The 22603-nt window shown below is 35.3% G+C and overlaps 1 protein-coding gene across 1 annotated transcript in view; it reads left to right on the forward strand.

Annotated features, from left to right (window-relative positions):
• Nucleotides 1-22603, forward strand: part of LOC140170546 (uncharacterized) — a 180080-nt gene that overhangs the window by 98926 nt on the left and 58551 nt on the right. The window contains 1 exon segment of the mRNA XM_072193895.1: nucleotides 14852-15071. Coding sequence (XP_072049996.1) covers nucleotides 14852-15071 — 220 coding nt within the window.

Here is a 22603-nt window from a genome sequence, read left to right on the forward strand (position 1 = left end):
TTTTGTGACAGAAATAGAGCAGAATTTGAAAAGAAGTGCTAAATTTGTGAAACAGTATCATTGTGGGTATTTCAGAAATGTGTGACCTAATTTATTGTATTCTAGAATTATCTACCTCTACAACTAACAGAGTGGTCATTCCCAGGTGTTTGTTCCCAAGAACCGTTGACCGAAGTACCGTCATATCTTGACTTCCTTTCCTTCAATTCAATTTCCCCGCAACATAATCATGACAATGCGACATTACAATGTACTTTTTTGTTACACTTTGCTCAAACACTCTAAGAAATAAAGGGTCTATATACAACCTTTTTTTGTCCTATCAGGAGAACTCTCCCTCTTGAACCTCTAATTTAGGAGAACCCTTTAATGTTCTCTAAAGAACCAAAAACAGTTCTGTGTCACATTTGTGGGTCCATTTGCAATGGTTTTGGAACCATTTTAAGAGGACAAAAAAGGTGTTTGAGCAAAGTGCATCAAAAAAGTACACTGTAATGTCTATGTCACATTGTCATGATTATGTTGCAGCAAAACATTTCTTGAGGACAACTTTAGAAACTTTAGAACCTTTATCATTTTCCTGATAAAACTAAGATCGGAACCATATGGTGTTGGAAGAGGAGTTTCAACTATATAATGTAGGTGTTAAGACGATATTTAACCTAAAAAGTATAGAACTTATTAAGCTTTCTTGAACCATATGGTGTTGGAAGGAGAGACTCAGCCACAATATGGATGCTCAGAAGACATTCAATGTAAATAAATAAGTACAGAACTTAGTAAGCTTTCCTAAGTGTGGCTTCTCATGCTTCAGTTCTAGAAACAGATTTAATCATATATTGTGAACAGCTTGGCATAAGCCAACCATATTCAATTTTATGATAATAATCATGTAGTTCTCACCAACCACTTATAACACACAAAAGAAACATGATCGAAAGAGCTAAAAAAATGGGAAACGGAGAAATTTGAAGTAATGTTTGGTAATAATGAAGCGAGCACGTCAAAAAGATTTTTCACCCATGTTTGAACAGGGTTCCATTACTACACACACAATACCGTGACTTATACCATCAGAAAACACCTCGGAGCTAAATAACAAGCGTAACTATGGTTAGCGTAGCTAGCGTACGCTACTTGCTCAGGCTCGATATTACTGGAAATGGGATATTGCGCCCAAGCTTATGTCGCTTACAGGTATCAAACTCTTACACAGATGTGGAGTGTGTTGTTAATGGGTTTGCTGGGAACTGTTGCACACTTGTGACGGAGATGCATATTGGGACACTTGTTGGCCATTATTTGTCAAGTCTGAGCTTGCTGCTTGAAATTTTATGTGTATTTGGAAAAAATGCATAAAAGTGTGGCACATATGGAAAGTTGATGAGATATAATATTGGATATGTTTTGATAAAAATGTGCAAAAATTGACAAATAAGACGTCTTTGTATCAGTATCAATTGTAAATTTTGGTTTGCAGGATTCGCTTGCAAACTTTAAACATATTTAGCAATTTTTTTGAAGAAATTGCAGGAGCGATGAATTCCAATGTTTGTGTAAGAGACTGGTTGTCATAGGTGTGCTAATATGACATGAGAACATGCACCCTTAGCAACCAAGACAAATGCCCCTAGGGGAAAGAAAAACAATGAAATATCAAAAGAAAATCCAATATGGCTGCTCACTTCACTGTCATCGCTTCACAACTTCATATCATACTTCTCGTTTCTTTCCATATTTTTGTAGTCCATATTTGTCAGGAAATTTCTAGACCGTTGGGTCATCCAACTTGAATTAATTGCAGGTGAAGTTGAGCGTTTGAGTTAATGGGGACAGAATGACTGGAGGAGTTGGTCTAGAAGGGTTGGTTAGCCTATTTATCTTGATAAGATGACGATGAAGGTGATGTAGAAACTGTCAGCGTACCAGATGACTTCACTGTCATCACTTCACAACTTTCTATCTCCTGTTTCTCTCCATATTTTTACAGTCCGTATTTGGCAGGAAATTTTTAGACTATTGGGTCAGCCAATTGCAGGTGGAAAGTTGAGAGTTTGCCTTTTTATGGGGACAAAATGACTGCAGGAGTTGAGTTAGGGGACAAAATGACTGCAGGAGTTGAGTTACAGGGACAAAATGACTGCAGGAGTTGAGTTAGGGGACAAAATGACTGCAGGAGTTGAGTTACAGGGACAAAATGACTGCAGGAGTTGAGTTAGGGGACAAAATGACTGCAGGAGTTGAATTAGGGGACAACATGACTGCAGGAGTTGAGTTAGGGGACAAAATGACTGCAGGAGTTGGTTTAGATGAGAATGAGAAAAGTTGGTTTATCTTTAAGATGATGATGAGGAGGATGTAGAAACTGTCAGCTTACCAGCTGAGGCATTGTTTGAGCTGTTTTGTCATTAAATATGGTCAAAATCCCTCAAAATCATATGAAAACATGTCTCAATTAGGTGGTGGAATTAAGGGGTCTGGAATAAGTTACTACTAAGAAAGATATACTTGGGAGGCAATGATTAGCGTATGAATTTGATAATGATGATGATGATGTTGACAATGAAGATGTTGATGATGATGTAATGTTAGTGATGAAGATGTTGAAGGAGACAATTATGGGGATGATGATGATGAAGGCAATGATAACAATGATGATGGTGATGAAGATTATGATGTTGATGATGAAGATGACAATGATTATGACAATGATAGTGATGATGATGACAACTATGGTGATATTATTGCTGGCTGCCTGCGGTTGTTGTTGGATTATGGTGGTGGTGCTCATGGTGCTGATATGTTATATTTCTCATTTTGCAAGATGATCGTTTGTTTTGAGATGCTTTTGTCACTAAGAACAGAACAAACATTGAGTCATATCTGTATTCTCAGCCACTCACTTAAAAGATGGTTTTGATATAAATTGAGAAGTTCAAAATATTTTCTTGTCTGGAGTAGCAAGTTTCCTAGTTCTCATTTCAGAAATCCCACATTGTCTATTATACTGAAGTCTCCAAAGATGGAATTGAAATCTTGTAATAATGCATATGTTGTATGCATGCTGCATTCCTAGGCCCAATGTAATGTAGACAAGGTTACTGCTAAGTGTCTTCATATGCAATTGGATCATGTTGGGTCTAATTTTAGCACTTAGCTGAAATAAACAAGAGTAAAAGTGCATTAAATTTTCATCAACTCTTTTTACCTTTCAATTTGACCAACTTACAAAGCCTAAATAATACTAGCACCTTGACAAGAACTTGAAGACTGCTTGCTCACTCCCAATTGGCTCTTCAGCTCTATCTGTTGTCAGCCTTCATGGACTTAAAATGTAGAAATAAAAAGATCGCTAAAAAGCACTTCAGAGACTAACTTTTTCACTTTTATAATAGAGAAACAATGGAGAAAAAGTGTTCACCCAAATTGGATTTGCGATGCACTTGAGCTGCCAAAAATTTGAAGTCAAAAGGAAGCATATTTTAATAATTTTCATATTTTTTGCTTTATTTTGCTTAAGTTTGTGCACATATTATTTTAAGTCTATTTCAGAAGAAATGTGTGTTTGACAAAAAATTATTTTACAAAAATGTTTAGAATTTAATAAAAACAGGAAAATATTGTATTTTCATGACCATATATGGAATCTTTATGGAAAATGCTTGCAAATGAGTACAAACATGCCTAGTTTGGTTCAATAGTAATTCACCCATCCCAATTTGCTAATGTACTGCAGCATACTAGTTAATTTTCAGTAAGCAGTAGTGAGGAACTCAAGCTCGCAATGCCATTATAACAGTGTGTTGCATGAATTCAAGTTAATATCAGATCGTTCTTTAAAACTAATAAACGGAGTAGGACGAAGAACTCCGCCGGTTAGGCTCTTAAATAAGAAGTCAGTACAGGCCCTTGAGTAATATACATAGAGTGAAAAACAGACAGAATAGAGTAATAATAAAGATGTACTTTTTGTTGAAAGCCAATTTAGATGGCAATTGACCTTTTTACATTTGCTCTTGAGATTGAGTTGGGTTTTGTGATTGAAATAAACCAAAGGACACTGAGCCTGGTAACTGATGCTATGAAACAAGATGAGCTGTGTGTCGCTAAAATCAATTTGAGATACACCCACTTGTTTTGTATTTCAATGTTGCGTGCCACATGAAAGTATTTGCATCTTCTGAATTTGAAGTCCAATCTGATGGCATTTTAGCTTCTTGCAGTAACAAGAATAGTAAATAATAAACACAAAAATTAAGGCTCTCATCCTTCAGGTTTACTGCACAGGGAGCAGCGTGGCACGCTGGTTAAGGTCTTTGCCTTTGGTGCGAGAGGTCCTGGGTTCGATTCCCTGCAGGACAAAACAATCTCCGCTCTCCATGTGGTTCATCTAGTAATGGCGGGCAGATGATCCATGATAAAAGACCTCGTTACAGTTGGTTCTGATCAGGGTAACGCCCAATTGTAGGCTACACTTGCCTGTCCTGTAAAAATACCCTGACCAGTTATCTACGGCAACCCCTTCACCAGGTCACTTGTGCCTGGCCGAAGTTTCGTCAGCTATTTCTGCTGTTAATGCCTAGATATGCTCAACATAACAACAACAAAAAAGATTTATGAATAAAACTATCTTTCAAGCAACATGAAATTGATATATTGTGCTTTGTGTAATTTTAAAATTAAATTAGCAGGAATTAATTAAATTAACTAACAAACAACCAAACAACTTTAAAGAAACAAATAAACAAATATATACAGGGACAGTGCAGTTAAGCCAGTCGCTTTTTCTCATCAATGTTCTCTCCAGATGAGAAACTATTGCAGCCAGCAATCTAAATCACAGCACTCTAAATATTTTATTAGCAAGTTGAAATTGATAAGATTTATAAATGCCAACCTTAAAAAGAAAATAATTGGAACTGAATAAATAGAAAAGGCAGGCACGCATGCGTAGTGGCTTTGTGCTGTTGGATTTTGTTGGAATTAGGGAGGGTTAGGGTTAAGATTAAAACTCATCTTTAGAAACACAATGATCAAATGTTAAGGTTTCACATGTTGATTACTGAACTATGTCAATGGTATGATGCACACTGGCTCCCAGGTAGTATACATACATACACAAAATAAATGTTCATAATGGCTTAGAGGCGTTCCATAGAATTAGATTGCGAGTCTTGAGTTCATAATGGCTTAGAGGCGTTCCATAGAATTAGATTGCGAGTCTTGAGTTTGTATAGTTATCTCACTGATGGATATGTTATTCATGAATCCCTTAATTGCGTACCGATCTCAAGGGGCTGATATACTACTCAAAGGTTTTGTTAAGAAGCGAATCCAGCAAGCCATACATTTATGAAAATTAAGCATGGATGGTCTTTCTTTAGGTTCTTGTAGAATCGGTTACTTTGGGAATTGATTAGTCGTTCGATGTGTGTTAATTTGGAGTGTATTGCTTTTAAGTAATTGCATGTTTGATAATAATGCACTAGTATGCGCACTACAACTCCAAATGCACAAATCATATATGGCGCTTGCAACAGAGATACACCCGGGGATACACCCCACTCGTGTATCACACACACCAATACCACATGCACCCACCCCACCCCCACATACACACTATGTCAATCAGAGAATGTATCTATAACAAGCGTCTATTCACCCATTAGTTGTATCAGTCACGTAATCAAGTGTGGGAACCAGACTTCAATGAATGACCAATGTTATAGACCCACAACCCACAACCCACCCAGCCCCAACCCACCCCAGCCCAGCCCCACACCCACCCTACCCCATCCCACACACATACAAACACACATCTCAATCAGAGACTGTATCTATAACAAGTGTCTATTCTCCCATTAGTTGTGTCAGTCACGTAATCAAGTGTGGGAACCAGACTTTAATGAATGACCAATGTTATAAACAAAATGAAGAACCCTTTACGAGGCCATGAGGGGTCTGAAGAGAGCTGTTCAGTCCGCTTGACAAGATGCTACGAGCCCAGGCGTGACCACCGTATCAAATGACTACGAGTCTATTTATTGAAAACGTTGCTGGCTTTTACCTGGTTTGTGATGCAAGCTTGTTTGGAAAAGTAGAGGGAGTTAAAAGGTTGCATGCATAGGTGGCTGGTTTGTATGCACGTATAGGCTGATGCTAGGGAATTTGGACTGAAATAAACTACAGGGAATGTGAAGTTAGTTTTCGAGTTAAAAATAGTCAAGTCCCTGTTGCGTTGTGTTTAGAGATGTCTTTGTTTTGCGATATTCAGTAAACAGGTTGTTTATGTGAGACGTGAATGCTATGCTAAATATTATCAGCTCATAATAGTTCTTCAAGTTCTTGAGTCAATTGTGCAGAATATCTTGACAGCATTTTAACACTCTCAGAAACAATTAAGGTTCAGCCTGAAAAAGTTATTGAACCTTAATTAAATGGTTCTTTGAAGAACCAAAAGGGTTCAGTAAAGACCAGAGAGAACCATTTTAGACATGAAAAAGGTTCTGCAAAGGTCAGAAAGAACCATTTTATTTTAAGACATACCTGAAAAAGGTTCATTCTGTAAAGGCCAGAAAGAACCATTCTGGGGTTCTTGCAATTTTCATAAACCCTTTATTTTTGAAGGTTCTCTACATACAGGGCAGCCAAGAACCCCCTTTTCTAAGATTTAACTCCTTTCAAAATCAAAGTAACTCAATCGATGATAAGACATGAAAAGGCAGCCCTACATGTAAGTTACTTTGTGAAGAGAATTTACGCAATGGCTTATGCTTAAATATGCAAGTGAATTCTGTTATTTAAAGATCTTTTTTAGATATTTTTTCCATCTCTGCACCAATTTCAAATGTGACACCTGTGGAAATGAGTCAAATACTAATTGAATGTGACAAACAGAAATCTATTTCATCTCAAAAACTACAAGTTTTCTTTCAAGTTTCAGTGCATTGCTGAAGGCAGAGTTACACATGGGTTACATAATGGTGACAGCCCAAAGAAGATCTTCATCAGATCCCACAATGCACCATGTTCTATATCTCTATCTCAGTGTTAAGTTGGTGATGAATCATAAATGTATAGGGCTTGAATCATTGCATGCTGGGATATCATAAATATCTTCTTTGGTGACAATCTGTAGTGAAGGAAACTTGTTTTTTTCAAATGCAAATTAGATTCTTACTTTTAAACATACTGATGTAGAGTTTCATGTATAGTTAAAAACAGAGGCGTACGTGTGATAGTTTTTGTAATGATGCCGAGATGAAAGAAAAACGAACCGTGTTGTGTTTAAGGCAAATTCGTTTGCAACTTGACAAGCCTAGAATAAGAGCTACATGTTACATTATAGTAGTTTCAAGCGGAGTACTTCCTGATAGCGTTAAGTCAAAAACAAAACCAGTCCCTGCTTCCCAATCGTGAGGAGTAACTTGAGTTGGTAACACTATCGTCTCTTTAAATGTTAAGCTTATATCCTGTGTATGTTGTTTCATAGATCTCTGTTTGACAGACCGTTGGGACAGTAACTATTACATGGTAAAATGAATTTACAATCAGCGATTATCGCTATCATACTTCCCTTGACAAATCAAAATATTAGTTTGATGTCAGTGTAGCGCTACGATCTAGTATGCCAATTGCTAAGGGCACAGTTCCTGATCCCTAATATAAATGTATACTCAAAGAATGACCTCACTTGTATTGGGTACCAAAATCAGTCTCTTCATGTGAGGTTAAGTTGTGAAATGTTATTTATACATGTGGAGGTTGCTTAACTTTGACAATGGAGATGATGTTGTTTTGCTTATAGTGTTGGGAGATATTGGGGCTCATGGTTCAGTGATGGGATGTATAGATTTCATATTAGGGAAGGTGGCCTATAAGAGCACATTGGGGATGAGTTAATTACAAGTGCAACAAGTTGGTATCTTGATTTTGAAGTTCTTACACGTTATGCAATAAGCAATCATATTTTTTCCTTATTTTGTTGTCAATAATAAACAGTTATGAATCGTGCATATGGATCTCAACAAAGGTAATGAAATGTCATTAAACCTTGCATCAATTTAGCACATTTCAAATTGCATTTTTTTATCGGTTGCGAATTCAAATTATAACATGTGACACATTACAGTTGTGTTTGCATTTGTAAAATGTTCTTAATTTTAATGAATTTATAATAGGTTGTTTTATTTGAAATCTGCTGTGCCCCCTGTTGAAGATGTAAAAAATGCATTCCGCATAGAGAGTAATGGATTTCAAATGGAATAGCCCAATATTTTGTACAGAATAGAATTTGAAATTAAACAAGCTTCAAAATTTGGCACCATTTTGAGTAATTTACACAGGCATCCTACATATTATTTTATTGTCCCAATAAGATTAATCAACACGTCAACTTGCCGCCACAATCTCATTTACCTTCCAATAAAGATGGTCCTCATCCTGGCTTAAACTCACGACTCACGCCATAATATCTCCGGGCATACAATCTCCCGTTTTGTACCTCCAAAGTAGATTACCTGCTTGCGTCTACCTGGCTCCACGGTTCAGTAATAAGCGTCAAAGTGCTCCCATGCGATTAATGATAACTCGGGTAAGATGGTCAGTTTCCTCAATTTACGGGACCCTTGTTATTCCCAGCGCTAAGTCGTGTTATCTTTTCTCGCTGGATGGATTTCAATATACTGAAATTATCCCATCAATATTTGAGGTACACAGAAGTGATGCTTCAGTAACTGTTAAACCAATACTAGGCATGTTTGTACTCATGTGAATGCAATTTGAAAGCAGATTCAAAATGTGGCTATGAAAATGTGATTTTTATTGTTTTAATTGTAATTATTTTTGTTGAAATTTTGTGAAATAATTAAAGGTCTGAAATGAACCATATAAAAACGGTTTGCTCTATCCAATTCAGTTTATAGACCATACGTTCAAATATTAATTTCTAATAATTTGTGTTACAAAATTAATAAGTCATTTTGCTAGAATAAATACAATCATAAGGTGTGAGTTAGAGCACAGAAGCTGTTCCAAATTGACATAGCAATTAAGCTTGTATTTGCAGAGGAAATTCAAACAACCTGACAGTATTTGTTCATCATTCATTCATCTAGTGGACATGTTTGCTAACATGAAGGCAAGGAGTCAACTCAGGAAACTAATGCTTGAAGACAATATCGATCAGATTCCCGACACTTGACTACCAGGATTTTAATGAGGATGTACAAATGTAATTACAATTTTTGTGTAGCTTACAAAGTATGAGATGTACATGGAAGTGAAAGACATTAGTGTTCTGTTTGAGAAGGGTTAATTGAAGTTGTTAGGTTAATTTAATAAATACATAATAGTCTAAACAGGTTTTTACCACACAAAATACCTTGATATTCCGGCTGTAATGTTAATTTAGTAATAATATGGCAAGTTAGGTTTATGGGGTTAGTCGAGTGGGAATAGGAAATAAAGGATATTAGCAGAAAATTGTATGCACAATTGTAACTGCTTGGGCATCCACATTATATGTATGCTTAATGTCAGGATTCTTTGATATAATGATGGAATTTTGGTTTTTGTTACTTTGCAGTGCTTCCAACTTTTAAATACAATAGAACTTTTAACTACTACTCTAGTTACTTTTTAAGTAGAATATTTTTAAATATTAGAACACCATTCTGCATGTCTGTGTTTTCATTTGGCAGACATTTCACAATTAAATCTCTTGATTGTTTACAAATTTAAACACAACTTGACAAGATTGGTAAACATGATGAAGAAGATGAGCATTAGTTGGGATTATGCGGATGGGTTTGGGTTTCATCGGCACGACACGGGTAATAATAAGGTGTGATTGGCCGTGGTTTGACGTAAATTAATTGCAGGTTCAGTATCAGATAGTGTGTGGCGGACCATGTGCTCACTCAATTATTATTCATTATTCAATCGCTTTATGTCGACGATGGGATGCGAAGGAGACAACTGTTACCTTCCGGGATTGGGAATCGGAAGGCGGGACATTGCTGTGCCAAAACAATGTATCTTGTATTAATTTTCTTAGCTGTTAACTTCCTTTATCATAATTATTTGACACCTGTTACAAAATGTCAATTTAATACAAGAATGGTGCAGAAGTAGGAGTGAAAATACTGTCTTCTTGCAAAGATTACATTTGAAATGTTATCGTCCGTTGTAAAATAAAGTATATTGCTTGATTTCACATATTGGATACAACTGTTTACTCCATAAAGGTTGTTGGATGATAAAAATATGTACCAAAGTAAAAGAAAGCATTGGTATTATGAGAGAAAATTGTAGATACATGCCTATGTGATAAACGAATAAAAACGATTGATGCGAGGGTGTGCTAATGGCGTATAGGAAGGCATCCAAATTTTCTCTCTCTTTTCTTACCTTAAAATGTACTCTATATACTTAAAGTTGAAAATGTAATGGAGAACTCCTCTAATCAATCATCAATCAAGCCAGTATCTTAAAGCATTTGAAATCCCAACTCTTCGTTAGATAGACTATCATGATATTTCTTAGATCTCAACTTTATCTTTGACGATATAATGTAGACTATATTGTGATGTTACTTAGATTTGATGGTTCAGGCGGTGGGTGAATTCAATCCTTTGCTAAAGTTAATTAAATGCTCTTTCAAGAGAGATGTGGCACATAGGAGAGTCATTATCTTATTTGTGCTATCATGGATTGATTTCACCTAAAACATTGCTAGCTAGCAGGTGTAAGCTTTACTGCACACAATTTGCAAATAGTACGAGTTTTTTTTTTTTCAAAATGTGAAAGCTGATTACAAGAACTGATTTTCCAATACTAGTCATGTTTGTACTCATTTGAATGCATTTTATATGTTGATTTTCAAATATGGTTACAAAAATTTTGAATTTAGTGAGGTTGTGAAAATACAATATAATATAGATTGTGATTGTAGATGCTCACCATTCACATGGTTAAGGGTTTAACTTAAGCTTAATGCCTCTCCAATTTGCTGGTATATGTTGCTTCAGAATAAAGGTTTAATTGGCTTCACCTGGTATATATCTGGATTCAGGAGTGTCCTGTTATAGATACCTCCATCAGTGTGTTATCTTCAGTAGATAGCAATTGATTCAACCCAATCTGGATCCAGGAGTGCCCTATAAGTACCTCTATTATCTTCAGTAGATAGCAATTTGGAGAACATAGCCATCCTCAATCTGGATTCAGGAGTGTTCTATAGTTAGGCCTACCTATGTATTATGTTATCTTCAGTAGATAGCAATTTGGAGAACATAGCCATATGCATCGATTCAAACCAATCTGGATTCAGGAGTGTCATATAGACACCTCAATTAGTGTGTTATCTTCAGTAGATAGCAATTTGAAGAACATAGCCATATGCATCGATTCAAACCAATCTGGATTCGGGAGTGTCCTATAGACGCCTTCATTATTGTCTTATCTTCAGTAGATAGCAATTTGGAGAACATAACCATCTATATCAATTCAAACCAATCAGGATTCAGGAGTGCCCTATAGACACCTCCATTAGTTGTTATCTTCAGTAGATAGCAATTTGGAGAACATAGCCATATGCATCAATTCAAACCAATCTGGATTCGGGAGTGTCCTATAGATACCTCCATTATTGTCTTATCTTCAGTAGATAGCAATTTGGGGAACATAGCCATCTGACATTTAACACTGATTTATATTTGATGAAGTTATTTATGTGAATAGTGGGGGTTGAATCAACTTGAATTTATAAGAGTAACATTCAAACCTATAATATACATTGACATAAGCTTATCAAATATACATTGCAAATATTTGGCTTGTAGGGGTCTGTCTTCGCAGGTCTTCATCCCTCATACATGTCATACCTCATGTGATCTTGGGTTGAATGAACTTTCTTGCATCTTAATAACTTGCCACAACTCATTTTGTCTGCTACAAGAGGACACATCCTCCCAACAAAGAGAAAATTCAAATTATTTGCTTAATAAATTTATATTAGAACCCCTCCTGCCATGCTTATGCCCACCCCGCCATATTAACTCATACACAATATTATGCCTATAGATGCTTAGTCGCTAGAAGATCAAAAAATATTAATATCGCCTCGTCACCAGAAGAAAATGAAATGAATTTGTGTTTGGTTGCTAGTTGTCACCCAGTTTATATATACAAATATTGTGCAGAACATAGCAAGAGATGTTCAAATAAATACTAAAATGGATCTGTCCTAGAGGAGAAAGCCTAGAAATGGATCTGTCCTAAAGGGGAAAGCCAAGAAGATACAAAATATAAAGTTACTGACACGTCGTCTTGCTTGACCGCGAAAAACATCCACATGGAACGGGGCAAAGTCGCAAGACGGAAACAAATCTATATTACGCATGAAGGGAGAGCTGTATCTAGTAGAGGAATAACACTAAAATAATACGGGATTCTTGTTACGGTGTTGAGTAACTTGACCCGCTGGCCGTGTTCACCTGATCTGACTGTAATGTCACCTGGCATAAAATATTCAACAATTTCAAATTAATCAGAAAGAGTAGAGGAGCAGTGGTGATGCATATAAACAGTTCGATCAGGTAGACTGAGTTTTGTGTTGAAATTATAGGAATAAAGATAGTTGTTTAAAGTAATTTCAGTTCAGTTGGTGCTAGTTGTTGACAAACAACATCAACTTCTTGCCCAGAAGTCATTTAGCATTTAAATACATACATAGCAGAAACCAAAACATTTAGCTTAAACGACCAGTGTCAAAACTTTCAAACTTCAGAAAAGTTCTTTTTTATCAATGACTTGAACAAAAACATTAAGAAGAAATTCACTCACAAAAACAGAATATAAATTCAAGTTGTCAAAAGACAAAATGTTGTCGAAAAATAGAAAAGAAAAACGATACATCCATTAATCTTAAAATGCATAAGAATTGGAGCAAACTGTCAGTGCGTAGAAATCTAATTTACTCCATCACACCTCTTTCACTACTTCATCAAAATACAAAATCTTTATAGGGTGTCCCAAAATTCTTATTTTGTATCTAATGTATTTATCAGGCATGAGAATTTTCAGGTTTAAGCCTGAATTCAGGCTTTTTTGTGGTCCAAATTTCCGCACTTTCTTTTAATTTCAGCCCGTTTTGGGCCTTTTTAGCCTAATTTCACGCGCTTTTTCAGGCTTTTTCAAACTTTTCAGGTTTTTTCATAGATGATCATTCGCATGCCTGATTTATATATTTGACAAATGTGAGGAAGTTCCAATCGTCTAATAGAATCCTAATCATGACCAATTACAAGGTACCATCCAATTAAGATTGCAGTGATTATTTATCATTCCTAGGCCTCACAAAATAACCATTTCCCACTTTGTACCATAATTTCATGCCTTTAAATGCTCAAATTTTTAGGCCTCGTCAAATCATCACCTTTTGATAAACCACCATAATAAGTTATGTTGCTTTCAGAGCTTCAGCAGTGATATAACAACCAGGATGAAATTATTTTACACATAGCATGTAGAAAATTGATGTATTAATAATGCATGGGAGTGTGAATTAAAGGAAGAAAGAAGTTGGCGCCATTTGAGGTGCCATATAACAGGTTGCAGGCTTACCTGTGGGGCATGGCTCGCATACGATGTACTAACTCTTGTTATTTGTCGCATACACGGTATGAATCTGTAATCAATCAATGCGTATTTGCGAGGGATAAAGATGGCTGTTTGTCGCTAGTCGTGGCATCGTAGGTGTGGTTATTAGGGCCTCTGTGTGGAGAAGTGAATTAGAGTATAGACAGAATTGATGGGAATGATGTTACAGTTGCCAAGAATGCAAAGTTAGTTTGTGGATGAGTGTGTAGTGTTTTATGAAATGAACTTTGTATTGGGTATGATGTCATAACAGATACATGTGATAAAACACCGGTGCTAATCGAGTTTGAAGGAAACCTAGTGTTAAACAATGTAATCTAAAACTTCTATGCATCAATATAAAAGTGAGATCTTACAAGTGATTGAAGCAATGATGCAAAATAATGATCATAGAAGAAAAATGGCATATTTGGTTATAACTTAGCACCTTGGCTTGATAAAACATCGTGAAAGTTTAATCAGATAGCGATATTGTATCTTTGTTTTTCTTTGAATCGTAAATATCAACGGAGAAATTGCATACTATTTTAGATGATTAAATCATAATTTGGATGTATTTTGTGACAAAAGCATTTTGGAAAACTAGTAGGGATACGTGTATATTATATGAATTTGAAACTTATTTATTATTTTGTGCATAAATGAATAAAATATATTGCAATAAACATGGAATGCTACATTGACTGCATTTTAAAGAAGTTGGGTGGATATTTGAATGATTTAAATCCATGAAATTACAAAGGCAAATTTGAATGTTTTATGTTATTTTTGCTTTGGTACTTACAAAATGATGACTTTAGTATTTGGGCAAATACTGTAAAAACATTATCATGATGATACTTAGCATATTTGCTTACCATCGAGCACTTTAAAACATGCAAACATGAAAAGCCCCATCCACAAAAGTATAAAAGGTTTTGAGCAAATCATTGATACACATATACGAACAAGTAAACCTGCAAGTTTGTGTCTTAACCCCATTAGCTCAGTTGGTAAAGCGCCGGACTACGGTACAATTTCATGTTTTCAAAAGCGCTTTACGGTAACATTGACTTGCTATTAATATTGTTTAGATTTACATGTACTTAATCATTCTCTTCTTTCATTAGCTTCCTTTCTTGGTAAACAACCAAATGTTGTGAGAAGCAAAAATCATAAAACATTCTCTTCTTGTTCTTTTCTTTTGCAGTGGATAAAAGATGGCGCGTCAATGGACGATCTTTTGGAAGATTCGCAGATGCCAGGCGAGGACGAGGACCAAAGGTCACTGGTATCAGCGGTGTCTATAGGTGACCTTCAACAACTGTTCTTTCTACGTGTAAATAGGCCTTATGTAGGCTCATACCAGTGTGTGGCTCACAACCGACTTGGAACGGTGAAGAGCAAAAATGCCTCACTTGAAGTAGCTTGTAAGTACTCTCAATCATTATGGCTTAGTTCATGAACTTGTATTTATCAGTGTTGTGAGATGGTTGACCTGTTTGGGTTAGTGGATGAGTCTGATGCCATCATATGTTTATAGGTAACAGGTTGCAGAATTTAGCAGACTAACTGTAAAGACATGTTCATTATATAACTATTATCAGTGCTCCTTGATCATTTCATGATGACAAAGTCAGTGAATGACTACCTGTCAAATTACAGTTAAGACTGATGATTATGTAAGGTTTTGTCATCCAATAATGCACAAGGAGCTAGCAGTGGCCTGGTTTTGCCATGAACAAATTGCATGTGACACAGCAAAAGTTTGTGTCAAGTGATCTTTAGGCCAGGCTTGTTGTACTTAATAAATAACATCAAGTACCATTGGCAAAGGCTATTTCACCCAAAACCCTTTCACCAAACATTTCAAATGTGAGCAAAATAAATAAACCACTTTCAAAACATTTGCAGAGAAGCAGACAATGTAGACATTACATCCTTAGCCATCTTTCTCATTGTCCTTTTAAATAATAAGATATTGTCTGAGCATGAATGTACAAGTTCAAGTACTCCCATGGTCTAAGTGGATGGTCGCTGGACAACCACTTTCAGTCAGTTTCCCTTTTTGACCCAATATAAAAACAAAATCTTTGTACCATCATAGGTTCATATGACAAACTCATCAAATCTTCTGTAATATCTTACACAGGCCAGTCAGCTTATGTGTGATATCTTTTGTCTTAAGCCTGATTAGTAATTAAAGCCCAAGCTTAATTGATCATGCCGGAGAAAGCCAGGCAGTGGCAGGAACATCAAGGTTGTCCGAATTTGCCCATATTTGGTGTAGTAGGGGTGTTTGATGAAACATTCTCACTGAAACTGAAACAGGATTCTGACCCCCCTTGTTAAGGGTTTATAGCCCTTATTTGTTTTGGTACAATCTACACCCTTAAAAATAGATGAATTTTTCCTGAATTTAAGCCAATTTTGTATTCTCATTTTTTCACAAGTGGTTGAAGTTATTTAAGTAAATTAAGTATTTGTATGAAACATCTACCCTGGGCATTACAGGGAACAATTGACATTCAACTAACCCCTATCATTTGGCTCTAGGGAGTGTCTAAACATACCCCCCTCAAAATGTCTTAAAAAATGGAATTTTTAGTTGATGAATTCAAATGCAAATATAAAAAATATACATCAACATTTTGAATTTTTGTTGGTGTCACTAGAGTGACCCAACATGTGGCTGTGAGAAACAAATTAGAATAACTTGGGGCGGTGTTGCTTTTTTTAGAAAATACAGTGTTTCTATGTGGTATTTTTAGCAATATTACAAACTGAAAATATTGTAATATTAATGAAATATGTGATTATTTCAACTAAATACTTTATTTAGAGCTGGTTATTAAGTTGTGTAAGGTTTTTAACTTTAATATCATGGATAACAAAAGCAAAATGTTACTAAAATTTAAGTGTTTCTAGATTTTATTTGATCTAAAATGAGAAAAACCTAAAATACTTGGTCAAACACTCAAGCAGCACTCCCTTAGGATTTAAATCATGATCATACAACATTACTTAGCATCAACATATAAATATGAGTTATTATAGACCTAGCAATTCAGTTTTTTTTTATTAGTACACATGATGACACTTTGCATGTTACGTTCTTTTCGACGCCTAATTGTACTACATGTAGCTGAGGACAGACAAGTGTCAAAATGATATTCTAGTTTACACATAAGAAGTTGTATTGAACTGAAATTGCAATGTTTTACATTGCTTTGAGGAATCACTACATTAAGATCCATGTATTGTTGATTTCACGCTGCTTTTGGAAATGTTGATAACGATCAGAGCCTTCTCAAATTGTCACAATGTAGACCATGCCTTATTTGCTTTGTTTTTAACGATTGTAATATACAATATAATTGTAATACAAAAATTATTATCTCATTATACCTCATTCATTCTAGTGAACATTATAGCTAACAAATAATAATTCAAGCAACCCCTATCATTTGGCCTCCCTCAGAACTTCTTTAAAATTTTCATTTTTATTAAATGAATTCACAAGCATTCTATATATTGAATATACATCCCAATTTTGTTTTGTTTTGATCTTCCTCCAAATGAACCAACCTTAGGCTGTAGGCCTAGTCTGTGGGAAACAAATCGGATTATCTTTGGATGGTGTTGCTTGGTTTATTAGAAAATTCAGTGTTTCTATATGGTATTTTAGCAAGATCACAAAACTGAAAATCTCTGTTAAGGAAGCACATGTCTTTTAAGGTATTTCTTCATTATAAAGTTGACTAAAGTTACCAAGCTGATAATAAATGGAAAAATAAACATTATACTAAACCTTTAAAATGTAGATGTTTCTATATCTCATTTGATTAAACAATCATAAAGCTGAAAGATATCGTATGTCTTTCATTCATTATGCCATGTTGCATGTATACTAAAATCGAATGAACATGATGTATGCCAGAATCTTATGCAAGAATAGCATCATAAGAATAAATATTCTTATGTAGATCTTGAGGTTCATTTGCTTCAGCAACAAGTGTCAACATTATTTTCAAGTTGACTTGACATCTAAAGATCTTGTTTGGAGCTGAAAGTGCAAATTTACATTCCTCTAAGCCATCTACAAATTGTCACAACGTATATTGGCTGTGCACTTATTTGCTTTGTTTCAAAATATCACAATCAGCCTATAGATAATAATTATAATGTAAGAAAACATATTGTTACCTCATACAATTATCGTGGCATTGTTGAAAATGTCTATTAACAAGTTACAAAGTAACCACTAAAGAAAATAACAAAGCAGGATACTCGCAATATTTGGGTATCTCAAATGGAAATCTGTCACTTTTTGTTGGACATTGCAAATAAGACAAGATTCTTGGATTTTACTCTCAATTGTCCATTGATATTTCTGATACTGATAATCATGATAATATAGAACAACTCATCCCAACTTATCCAATATTTTATTGAAAAGTATACCATTTTATAACTCACATATTTCAAGCACAATCTAAGTATTCCAGCCAGAATAGATACTTTGATTCAATCATATACATCAAACATGTTTTACTTCTCAAGTATTTATGATGTCTTGCTATAATATTATTTCCAGTTCAAAGATGCATGCAAAAGCATTCAAAGATCACTTTATGACTGTGCAAGTTATCTATAGGTTATTTTATTCTCAGGAACAAATAACACAACATGTCTGATATCATGATGTTCCAAGAAGTTTGCTTTTTAATAAACAAAATATGTAATGGTACCAATCGTTTTAATACAGCCAGTATATCTCGCATGTAAACGTAGGCCTATGAATTACATTCCAGACAGATGTCCAAAAATACATTTCTAACATTTGACCTCTGCATGACCTTTGACCTGACCCGTGCAAAATGTTCCCCTGGTCATGAGATTTGTTGTCACTGAGTTTGAGCCCCATACCCCTTATAGATGTCCAGAAAAAGCAATTATAAGATTTGACCCAGATAACCTTTGACCTGACCCCTGCAAAGTGTTCCAAAATATTCCCCTAGTCATTAAGTTTGTTGTCACAGAGTTTGAGTCCCGTACCCCTTACAGATATACAGAAAATGCATTTCTAAAATTTGACCTCTGCATGACCTTTGACCTGACCCCTGTAAATTGTTCCCCTGGTCATGAGATTTGTTGTCAACGAGTTTGAGCCCCATACCCCATACGGATGTCGACATAATGTAATTGTAAGATGTTACCCCCTTAATGACCTTTGACCCCGATTCTTTGTACAACCTTTAGACATTGGCTAAATCCGATGCAGGTATGCAAGTGACGTCATTGTGTTATGTAATTTGTGGAAGAAGCATTTTTGGTGAAAATCACATTTTGGCCATAATGACCTTTGGATGACCTTTGACCCCGAGTTGGTCATGTAACATTTGTGCCCCCACCCATTGGTCCTTGTGACCAAATATGCTTACATTGACCTAAGGCATATTGCTATGATGGCTCGTTACAAGTTTGACAGAAGAAAGAAAGAAGAATTGACCAAAAACAGTACAATCGCAAATTGGAAATTTGCGATTGTAGTAATTGAATAAAATCATGGTTTGATTTAGCGAATACTTCAGTATTTATAAGGCAGTTGCAGTTCAAGCAGTATTGCATGAAATTGACGATCATAAAAGACCATTATCTACCCCAGCTACTAGAAAGGCCTACTGGAACTACATCCTATGGCTAAGATTCTTGGGCACTTGCAGTATAGTGTTTCTAGAATATTTATTTGTGAATGTAAACTGTGATCCAATTTATTTGAAATGATTAACTTACTCCTTTATAGACTCTTGTGATTTATGTTAGTTATCAACTATTATCACAGTAGCCAACTAATATCCTAGTTTCTTACTCATATAACATTGAGGGCTTTTAGGCATAATTTTATTAATATATAAAAACAATATATATGACATAATTAAAAAATGCATACACAATAGGCCTACATAATGGACCTACATTTATATTGCAATTTTGTTCATCATGGTTTATCACAAGGTAGTCTTGTATTCAGTATTTCTGTTTTGCATTTTACTCAGATAGCTAAATATGAATTGTTTTGTATTTAGAAACACTTCTGCAGACTTGACATGATTCTGTTTAGAAAAATCTAAAACAATGTCACCATATGAAAACATTTTAAGCATTTTAAGACTAAAAATAGAATTGTCACATTCAGTTTCCTCCAATTTTAGACTTACAATATCATTTTAAAGAAATTTATTAGGCGAAAATACTGTCTAGAAACACCAATTTTATGCTAATTCGTTACACCGCCCGAATCTACTATTTATTGTTTGGAGTAGACCAATATAGCCTCAAAATGTTGACATTAAAAAAAATCAATATTTAAGATGTATATTTTCATAAAAGGGCTTTAAAAATTACCCTTTTTTTACATTTGTTAAAAGTGCAAAAGGCATAATTTTATTAATATATAAAAACAATATATATGACATAATTAAAAAATGCATACACAATAGGCCTACATAATGGACCTACATTTATATTGCAATTTTGTTCATCATGGTTTATCACAAGGTAGTCTTGTATTCAGTATTTCTGTTTTGCATTTTACTCAGATAGCTAAATATGAATTGTTTTGTATTTAGAAACACTTCTGCAGACTTGACATGATTCTGTTTAGAAAAATCTAAAACAATGTCACCATATGAAAACATTTTAAGCATTTTAAGACTAAAAATAGAATTGTCACATTCAGTTTCCTCCAATTTTTAGACTTACAATATCATTTTAAAGAAATTTATTAGGCGAAAATACTGTCTAGAAACACCAATTTTATGCTAATTCGTTACACCGCCCGCATCTACTATTTATTGTTTGGAGTAGACCAATATAGCCTCAAAATGTTGACATTAAAAAAATCAATATTTAAGATGTATATTTTCATAAAAGGGCTTTAAAAATTACCCTTTTTTTACATTTTTTAAAAGTGCAAAAGAGGGGTAACATTTATGACCCCCTCCTGAAAACCTAAGACCCCAATCATTGCAATTTTAAGTTCTGTATTACAAATAAACTATGCTCTTGACAAATATTTCAAAATAAAATCCAATCGAGAAGTTGCTGATAGAAAAATAACTTCATAAACTTTGCAATTTTTCAATTGTTTTCACAGCAATTTCCTGTGTCAAAAGCCCCAAATTAGGGGGTACCCATATCTCCCTACCCAGGGGGTCAGGTGGGTCTAGTCTGGCATGTGGAAATATGTCATCCAGTACATCAATCTTACAAAGTATGAACCGATTTGGCCAACCTTCATGTTCCCAGATTTTGTCATATCACCTGGATCTCTCTGGCATGGACAATTAAATTGTCACATTACAAGCTGCCTACATTCATTACGATTTGTCCTGTTAGTATGGTTACTATGGTGCTTGTCCATTGGTGGTTACGGAGCATGGCATCTGCCATGAAAGCTGAAGTAAGACTTTACCATACAAGAACATTTAGATGGGTGTTCATGTCGTAGCAAATGTCAGTAATAACCGACCCATACAGATTCCATATGTCTTGGTTCAAATGGTTTAGTATTGGTACAGGGAAATTGGGTTAACCCTAAAGCTCCCGGCCATTTTGAGGGTATTTTACTGATTTTATACCTGCTGATTCCATTCACTTATTAGAGGATTATGTTTTTGTATAAGGATACCAAGTACTCTATCAATGGAAAGTTCTAACCTCATCTCATTGCATATATTCTTCATCTCTCATCTCATCTCATCTCATCTCATTCCTTGTAAAACAGGGCAATTTGTTCAACAGTTGCATATTCCCAGCCAAGTATCCAATTCCCTTTCATTAGATGCAGGTATGCTACTGGCTCCATCACTATGGACCACAATGGCCTCATCCCAATGGCATAGTTCAATAACCTCATTTAAACACATATAGTGCAAAATTTGACCTCAAGTTGCAGAGTATGAGTTTTTGTACCCAAACTTTCTAAGGTCATCCAATGAATGTAAAAATGTATTGGAGTTGAAGAACTGTGCCTTGATAGATGAACATGTTGTGGGTCCTAGTGCATGGATGGTGATATTACGTACTACGTAGGGATGCTGATAGCTCAATTCCCTTCCCAGAGATGGTTTTATTATATAGGGATGCTACTAGCTCCATGGATGGTGGTATTATGTAGGGATGCTGATAGCTCAATTCCCTTTCCATAGATGGTTTTATTATATAGGGATGCTACTGGCTCCATGGATGGTGGTATTATATAGGGATGCTTATAGCTCAATACCCTTACCATAGATGGTTTTATTATATAGGGATGCTACTGGCTCCATGGATGGTGGTATTATATAGGGATGCTACTGGCACCGTATCTGTCAATCAGTGATGTCAATGCAATATCACCTAAACCCCTAAGTATTTCACACAAGTCTTGTATTTATGTATGTAGGTAATAATTTTACCGAGACTTCTAGTTTCAATTCGTTACACACCTCCCTTCCGGGTTTTGACAGGTTCCGGAAATAAAAGCGTTGATAATATGCTCCCGGTACGTTCCTTTATTCACATTGATTAATGATAGGAATTTCATCCTTATTTTCTGCGGGTGTTCCATAGAGAGACGTACGCCTCATGCCGCAACACCTTAAAAAATGAACACTGGTTTCACGTTTCTTGTTACCGGGCTGTTGTTATGCACCTTGCCTTACGCCTCTGGAGACGCGTGCCCCAAGTCGTTGGCGCTTTTGTCACCTCTGTAATGAGCATTGATCGCAGTGGTTACATCAGGAGGAATGTAGCAATTTTGGAGTGCTGTTGCTATCAGTAAATACTACATTGTCTCTATGTCACCTTCAATGTGGATATTTTTATATTCAAATTCATCATCTGATTGTGGATGTTGGTACAATATTTAATTTGAGCTACACCGGAAATTTTATTCAAATCAATTTATTTTAAAAAC

This window comes from Amphiura filiformis, chromosome 14, assembly GCF_039555335.1.
Source record: "Amphiura filiformis chromosome 14, Afil_fr2py, whole genome shotgun sequence".
In the NCBI taxonomy this organism is placed as follows: Eukaryota; Metazoa; Echinodermata; class Ophiuroidea; order Amphilepidida; family Amphiuridae; genus Amphiura; species Amphiura filiformis.